An 8703-nucleotide genomic window follows, 5' to 3' on the forward strand; every position below is an offset into this window, starting at 1 on the left:
CCACTGCTTCAGGCCTATGAAAGTTGTCTGCAGCTACACGAGGCACGTTCCCGCTTTGAGGAGTTTTGTGTACCTATCTGTGTGTTGCCTGCTACTATAAGCAACAATGTGCCAGGCACAGACTTTAGCATTGGTGCTGACACTGCCTTGAATGCTATTGTGGAGGTAAGACTGCATATCTTTTAAAAGTTAAGATGATAAAATGTGTATGAGGATACCTAAAGACCTTGAAAGTCTAGTTTTCTCAAATAATTCAGTTACTGTATTTTTTTACGGACATTTTCCAAGACTAATTAAAGATTAACCTAATGAAAAATTAATTATGTTGTATGTTTAACTTTTGGGGCCTCTGTTTTGTCATGTAAGACTGCTGCATTAGCGCTTAGGGCATTTATTTTTACTGAGAATAAAATATTTTGCTTGGTTTGATCTTGTTTTATATCTTGCATAGCTCCTCAGCATTATTTAGGTGAAAGAAGAAAGCACATGTTTTATAAATAAATGGCACATTTATTGCATGGGCTAATGACTGAGCTCAGTGCTACGGAGCATTTTAAGTACATGGATAACACTAAGCACATGAATAATACCATAGGCTGCATTAGGCTTAACATATATTAAGTGCATATAAATGCATGCTTAGTGTAAGCAGTTAATTCTGTCACTGATGCTAACTAGTTTGAGGCCAGAACTTGGTATGAATGAGTCATTTCAGTCAGAACAATCAGTTTTCTAGTTTCAATCTGCCATAGGTTTTTCCCTTGGGTAAACTACTGTATGAACTGTTTAAGTTCTTTACTATGCTGTTGAGTCTGCTAGAGTTGCAGCAAAGGGAATTGAGTTGAAGTCTGATGCAAACAGATGCAAACCACACATTATCTATCCATATAAGTAATTATCAAGTAATTGGCCAAGAAAGTCAGACTAGAGATCCAGGGTTTTGAGAAATGCAGGTTTGTCGTCCTGCTCTGATACAGTTACTTTTTTATATAGATTGAAGAAGCTCCAGTAGATAGTTGAAAGAGCTGTGTCAGAGTACATTATGGCGTGATCTTTGGGAGGTGTGATACAGCATCCCTGAGGTGAAGTTGATCCAAGGTGTAGTGTGGCTAAATTAGAGCAATATGTTCACAGGCAGGACACAGGTACTTTTACCACTCCATTAGCTGCCTTTCCCCTTACTTACTTCAATGTCAGACTAAGTCTGCTAATTATAACTGGTATGACTTCTAACAGTGAAACACCTGTAAAAGTGAAAACATGAAAACACAGTGGGTAAAAAAATAATATATATTGCTGCTTCCTCTTATTTCACTGTTTTTATTATTAATTTTAATTGCAATTTGTACTACTTTCAGTAATGCTCTCAGTAAAAAAATAAAACAAAAATGTATCTATTGAATTTCATTATGGTTAGAATATTTAGTTTATGCTAAAAATAGAACACTTGATTCGGTGAAGTTTTGAGTATCAGATTTTTCACAAAGTTGGCTCAGTTCATATGAAAACTCAACTAGCAATGGAATTACAGAGAGTACTCAAAAAAATCTCCATTCCTCCATATTTAAAACTTCTGAAAACCTGCATCAGGTATTTGAGCTTTGGCCTTTCTAGCCTATGGAGTAGTATATGAATTAATGATTCTTTAAAATCTATCCATGCCATTTTTGTATTTCGGTATTTTTTCACAGTCATTATAAGAGAGCAAGAATAGTAGAAAGTTTCTGCTGTCTCTTGTATAGTCAGGGATAAGAATCCTTCTAAATAAATCTAAAGTGGGTAATCCCAAAAGCAACTAATGATTTTCATCCTTGCTTACATCTTAGAGCTTCTTGAAAGGCAGAAAATGTCATTATACTACCAGCAACTGGAAAACTTTTTTTGAAAGCTTGGCATTTACAGATGTTTTAAGTGTCTTAAAAGAAAAGAAATCTTCGCATGTATATTTATGTCTTCATTGTCTACAGCCAAGATTTTTTATATTCTAAGCTAAACATATTAAAATTAAAAGTATTATTAAAACCTGGAGTTGCATAGTAACCTGGTTCCTAGGTTTCTATATTTTCCTAAGTCCTACCACACTAGAAATTTTCTCTTTTATTTTCTCAGACTCTTAGGCAGCTCTAATAAATGTTGATGTTAATTGTTGTCATGTAAGCAACAAATCTCTTTGTAGAGAACATTTCTTATGCTGGTCAGAGTAAGATGCAAGTGGAGATTGCAGTCTTTTTATACTAAGTATGTACCTATTAATAAAAAAACAAAAACATTTTTAAAAGTTCCAGTAGTGCTTGCAAAAAATTATTAATACACTTCTGTGGATGTCATTATTGGAAAGTAAACAATAGGGCAATACATGTTCAGGTCTTAAGTTTAATAAACTATAACTCTTACGTATGGTTGGGAATGCAGTGAATTTTAAAATCAGTTCTAAGAAGAAATAAACTCTCAGTAATTAATAGAATTAAAGCAAAGAAGAGAAACTTATACCAGAATTTATTAAAAAGTTCCTTTTTATGTATTTGTATCTCTGTTAGAAAACTATCATAGCTTTTAATTCCATGCACCAACCAAAATTAATTCTTGTTTTATTATTTGCAGGAAGCAAATAAGTAAGAGGTAATAGTAGCAAAACATTTTATTTTGATTATGGTGTTCAGTGTATTACTTTATTTGGTAATTATTACAGTTAAATGGGTTATGCTATGATGGAATTTTTAAGGATGTGTATTTTATAAATTCTTTAAATCCTTTTACCAATGTGACATTAAAATTGCATGACATATAATAACGTAGAAATTTAGACTTTTTTTAAAATTTAAACTTACAATATTTTGTGTTTGATTAGACGTGCGATCGCATCAAACAGTCAGCCAGTGGTACCAAGCGCCGTGTATTCATCATTGAGACCATGGGTGGTTATTGTGGTTATCTGGCTAACATGGGGGCCCTTGCAGCAGGAGCTGATGCTGCTTATATCTTTGAAGAACAGTTTGATATTCGAGAGCTCCAGGTAAATGGCATTAGAAAGGTTTTCCTCATTTTTAAGTAGACCCTAAAATTGTTGTACATATGTGGTATAACGTGTATATTTGAAGTAGATAATTCATGTTACAAAAACCCCAAATATTTAGATTGTATCTAAAAGCTGTGTTTGTCACTAGAGCTTTCATATAATGCCAGTTCTTACATCATATTATATAAGGGAATATATACGCCATTATTCTTGGCATCAGAATCAGTTAACTGACAAAATTATTATTCTAATTGTTAAATACTACTAGGTGAATTTTTTCCTTTTTATTCTTCTGATCAAGATTCAAATTACAGACCTGGGCAGTTTTCAAAGAAAAACAAAAATAAGGGGGGAAAAAAAGAAATACCTTCTCCGTTGTGTTAGATGCCTTTTCATGTCAGGAGTTGAACAGTGTGTAAGGTGTATTAGATACTGACTTTGATACCACAGCTATTCAGAGCATGTTTGGAGGTGTTACTAAAATAAAGATCTTGGGGTTTAAGGATTACAGATTAGGGTATTAGCTGATATGGAACTTGTCTACTCTGAGGATTTTACTCTTCTGAGGTAGTTGGTGCTAGCTGTGGTCATGGACAAACACAAAACTAAACAGATAGATAGAAATTTCCTGAAAGGAAGAGAGGAGTGAAATGAATTGTAATTCGCTCCTACTCATTTCTCAGTGACGTGTACTCGTCATGTCATATATGGAGAGCAGCAGCACAGCAGTACATCACTGTATCCATAACAGGACTTTTGCAAGGACTGGGAGGAAGGGCAAGATTCAATCTTTTGTGGCAGTTTCTGTATTTTATGTATGTTGATGTTATCCAACTTGGTGTTATACCAGTATAGTATACAAAAAACCCCTTTGTGTTGCTGTTAAAATCAGTTATTTGTGATGTGGAGGAAGAAGTTAGTTTTAACCCAAGATGAATAGCCATCCACATTATATTATTGTGGATCCCCAAAAACCTGCTGATTATTTGAATTTGCACATACTACTTGATGTGGAATACTTTACAGAAGTTCTCAGGATAGGTAGGCTCATTAAAGTTGTTTTGGGGTTCTGTATGGCTTGTTAAAAATACTTTTGTTGTTTCTAGGCTAATGTGGAACACTTGACTGAAAAAATGAAAACCAGTATCCAGCGTGGTCTAGTGTTGAGGTAAGCCAGAGTAGTTTTAATAGATGGCATCCGTGATGCTGAGCGCTTCAGGCTGTTTGGCCACTTGCAAAGACACTCTGAAGTCTGTAATCCTTGATTATTCCTTTAGCATGAGATTTTTACTAAAGCTGGATCTCCAGAAGGCAAGTCTGGCAGCTGTTTGGATACTCAAGTCCAAAATTTCTTGCTGTGTAAATCTGTTTGCTCTACAGTCTAACATTTTATCCTATTTTCAGCCTATTTTCTCAGCGGCTTTGTCTTTTATTGTAGATTTTTTCTTACTAAAGATAGTGTGGAAACAAGCGTACATGTGCACACATATAGTATGGCTTTTACTATAAAAATCCTACTTAGATTTTAGGAGATAGCACAGAATAAAACATCTTTCAGAAATAAAATATTTTAAATAAGTTGATTAGCATGTTTTAAAATTGTAGCTTATTTCTGTCTTGAGCGTTTCTTTTCTGTATGCTGAGTAGTAAAGGGCTGAAAAATGAATAGCACAATGAATTGTATGAGGATACCATTATAGTTGTTGAGGTTCTACTGGTTACATGACATGGGTGAAAAAAACCCCTGCATTTACAATATTAGTAAAGAACAGCCCAAGGTACTGTTTATTAGTGATGCTTCTATAAAGGGCAAAATGATGACATGGATGTCGATGACTTTTTGTTTTAATGCAGTTTTTCCTCTACATAATGAACTTGTCAGACCTAAAATGATATTTTTCCCTACCTTATTCAACAATGGATTCCAAGTGACCTGACAGTGATGTCAGTGTAGTAAAAGTAATGCAAACCTAAAAATTGTGAGCATGTTACATAAAAGTGAACATATGTGATTAGATTAAAATATCTAAGCCATGACTACTGGTATCAAGAAAATGGGAAAACATTTGTCACTCAGTATCTCTAAAGACATCCACAGCTTAATAGTAAATTTTCTAACTGTGTCTGGCTTTATTCATTACAGAAATGAGAACTGCAATGAGAACTACACAACTGACTTCATTTATCAGCTGTATTCTGAAGAAGGAAAAGGAGTGTTTGACTGTCGAAAAAATGTATTGGGCCACATGCAGCAGGTAAAAATGATCTTAAAATTACAAATATACAACACACAAAGAGCATACCCTATTCAGACATTTCAAGCAAGTTTCACTCAGGGTTAAAGGAAAAAAAAAAGTGGATTTTTGTTTGTAGGTAACTCGGGATTTTTTGTTAGCATTATATTTATTGCAATTCCTTCTTAAAAATCTAGCTAAAAACCATGTTAGATTCTTTTACATTTTTATTCCTCTCCTCTGTTATATTAATAAACAATTATACATTTTTTGATAAATAATACACCTATCTTATTATTGTACTACATCCTTAGAACATACTTATCTGCTCATCCATAATGTATCTGGCTTCTGAACCCTGGGAGAGATGAGATTTCACTAAGAAAATATGTGCAGATTGATTGTTCTTGTAGAAGAGACAGTAGTGAGCTACTCGTTGTGTTCTTTGTACCTTGCATCTCTTTATCTCACTATACTACTTGTTACTGAGCAAATAGTAAGTTTCTAATTTGGCTACACTTATCACAGACTGAGGTAGAGTGAAAAATACGTGTAGAGTCTAAATTTCTCAAGTACTAGTAGTGAAATGACTGTCTCACCTTTTAAGTCATTTCAAGTTGTATCTATATTCCCCTTAGTCATATTTTTAGATTATTCAACACTGAGGTTGGCACTCTCTGTGTAAAACGTACCAAAGTTTATTTTGAAGGTCAAGACGAGCGTTAGTCAAACAGTCTGTTTGGAACTATTCACATGATTTCAGTGCCATCTGCTGCATTGAAAATAAACAGAAAGGTCAGACAGAGGCTTTAAAAACCAAAACAAAACAACACTTCTGTTCCCAGAATTATCTATTTAAAAAACAAAAAAAAAAGGCAATTACTAGTGTAGGAATTCCTAAGACAGTTGTTTCCTCCTAGTATTACATACATGGTGTTATGGCTTTCCTCATTCTAGCTGCAATAGAGCTGTGCTTCCCAGACTTCCTAGGTTACAGACTTGGCACTTAGGTTTCTTAGGCTCCTTCTGACACCTCACCTTCAACAATTTTCTGGTTTATATTATGCTGAAACCAGGGTGCCCTGTGGCAGTGTGATAGCTGGAAAGTGCTTAAGGATCAGCACTAAGGGGAAGTGGAAGCGAAACCAGTCCCTTCCATTTATCTAAGTGGAAAGTATTGATTCAATGAGAATTCTCCAGATGCTTAACACACATTTTGAATGTTTCAGAGTGATTTGTATGGTGGGGGTTTTGGCTTGTTTACCTGTTTTTCTAAGTGAGGGAAATGGAAATAAGAGGTAGAGCAGCCCATTAACAGAGATGACTGATTAAGGAGGCGCAAAGACAGGTTCAATAACTAAACTAACCCACACTTAAATTTTCACATAGGGTGGTGCACCTTCGCCGTTTGATAGAAACTTTGGGACAAAAATTTCTGCAAAAGCTATGCAGTGGATCTCCAAAAAACTGAAAGAAACCTACCGAAAAGGTGCAGAAATACTTGGCGGTATCTCTTGTTACTGTCTTCAATTAGTTATCAGTATATACAATTACTCTACTATGCAAACATATGAATGTATATTAGTTTGTTAGTCAACATACTTCTTTCCCTCTTGATTCTGTTTTTATTATTCAGTAGTGCCTTGCTGTGCTTCCTGCTGTAGAAGATTTCCCCTCAAGTGAGGTCAATAATTCAGATAGCTCTTTTCTTATCGTTAAATAATGCTAGTGTGATTGCCGTTTTTCATGCCTGAAGGAATTGATGGTTATATAGTTACATCTGATCTTCCTTTTTATTTCATGCTGGCTACATGGGAGACAGAAGAAGGTAATATGTCTTTGGGAATTTTTGTTAAGCACTATTTACTAAAATCTAATTTAAATCAGGACGTTAAAATTCAGTCTTGTTGTTGCTTAATTACACTGTATTTTCATTGCTAATCACCAAAGCTAAATTTAAAAAGTTAAGATCTCCTAACCCCATTAAAGTACTAATTGATGTTTTATTATTACATTAAGTATTCAGTTCTGTAATTAAGCTCCTGTAAGCTTCCTATTCAATTGAATTACAGAAAAAGGGTATTTGCCCTTACAAGTGTGAGTAAGAAAGATCCTGAATTATTTCATTTTTTAGGAAAAGTATTTGCCAATACTGATGACTCCGTCTGCTTGCTGGGAATGCGTAGACGCAACCTTGTTTTCCAACCGGTGGCTGAGCTTAAGACTGAAACAGACTTTGTGTACGTACATGCAACTTAAAGAGTTTAAACATCTCGACACAGGTTTCCTTTCACCACATCAAACAAACAACTTCTCCACAGTGCTGACACACAGTGTTTGCCAACCATTTTACTGTGCTTCAGCCAGTGATTCACTGTGATTGTTCACTTGTCTTTTCTAACAACTCCTTTTGTGCTTTCTATTCATCCTCCTTATACTTGGAGGTCTCTAGTTATGAATTCTAGGACTCCACTGTCCTTTTAAATAACTTTCTTAATAATTCTCTTTGCTCTAATAGTTAGAATTACTATACTTCTTGGACAGTTTAGTGGGGCAGCATTTCTGTGCCCAACTTGGTATTATACTTACCTCTAAAGAATACCTTTATAGTAAAATGTTTGTTCCTTCAGTACTCTCCTTGTTTTTCCCCATTTTGTGTCAAGTGTTTACATCCCACCATAAATGTCAATATCTGATCCTAGTTCTAAGGAAGGCCATTACTGTTAGTGTTGTCACATGTCCTACAAAATGTGTTTGTCTTAGCTACCAAGTAAATAACTCTTTTTTTTTTTTTCCTCTTACACAGACACAGGATTCCCAAGGAGCAGTGGTGGCTGAAGCTGCGGCCACTGATGAAAATCTTGGCCAAGTACAAGACTAGTTACGATGTTTCAGATTCAGGCCAGCTGGAGCATGTTGCTATGCACAGCCCAAAGGAAGCAGAAACTGGAGCTATCTAAAGATATCACCTATAGATTATTGTAATAGATGCACATTGTGAGTAACAATGCTTTAGAAATCATTACAGCTTTGTTTTGTAACATTTAAATTATTGTACCAGCACTTTATGTGAAACAAGATATTTGGATGTCACACAGATTTTGTCCTGTATTTGTGTTATGTTTGAAACAAACCCTAGCATCTAATGGATAAGCACCATTTACTGATACTACCCTTAACAAAAAGTGGAACACTGTTCTATGCACTCTGTAAGTTACTCATCTACTGCACTTTGTTTCAGAGTACTTACACCCAAAATGTAAGTGTAGATGGCCAGCTTTGTGTTGTTACAGGATGTGCTTAATGTTATCTGAAGTGAAATAAAGTACTGTTGCAAACATCATGAGTGACTTGTCAGAAACTATTCACCTGCTTTTAAACAACTGGTGGAATAATGCTTCATGAAGGATTCTCTATACACTCCAGTGAAGAACACTAACTGCCCTTTTCTTT

The 8703-nt window shown here is 34.9% G+C and overlaps 1 protein-coding gene across 6 annotated transcripts in view; it reads left to right on the forward strand.

Annotated features, from left to right (window-relative positions):
• The window catches only part of PFKP (phosphofructokinase, platelet), a 30191-nt gene extending 21598 nt beyond the window's left edge, over positions 1-8593 (forward strand). For 3 of the 6 annotated variants that reach the window (XM_029086408.1, XM_029086410.1, XM_029086412.1), the window contains 6 exons: positions 2849-3013; positions 4123-4184; positions 5160-5271; positions 6640-6739; positions 7385-7490; positions 8057-8593. In XM_029086408.1, the coding sequence (XP_028942241.1) occupies positions 2849-3013; positions 4123-4184; positions 5160-5271; positions 6640-6739; positions 7385-7490; positions 8057-8210 (699 nt within the window). In that variant the 3' untranslated portion in view covers positions 8211-8593. Of the gene's footprint in view, positions 1-12; positions 166-2848; positions 3014-4122; positions 4185-5159; positions 5272-6639; positions 6740-7072; positions 7079-7384; positions 7491-8056 lie in introns of all 6 variants that reach the window. The other 3 variants (XM_029086409.1, XM_029086411.1, XM_029086407.1) reach the window with 2 other exon arrangements.
• Positions 8594-8703: the final 110 nt, after the last annotated feature.

Source organism: Antrostomus carolinensis, unplaced genomic scaffold, assembly GCF_000700745.2.
Source record: "Antrostomus carolinensis isolate BGI_N321 unplaced genomic scaffold, ASM70074v2 scaffold32738, whole genome shotgun sequence".
Classification (NCBI taxonomy): domain Eukaryota; kingdom Metazoa; phylum Chordata; class Aves; order Caprimulgiformes; family Caprimulgidae; genus Antrostomus; species Antrostomus carolinensis.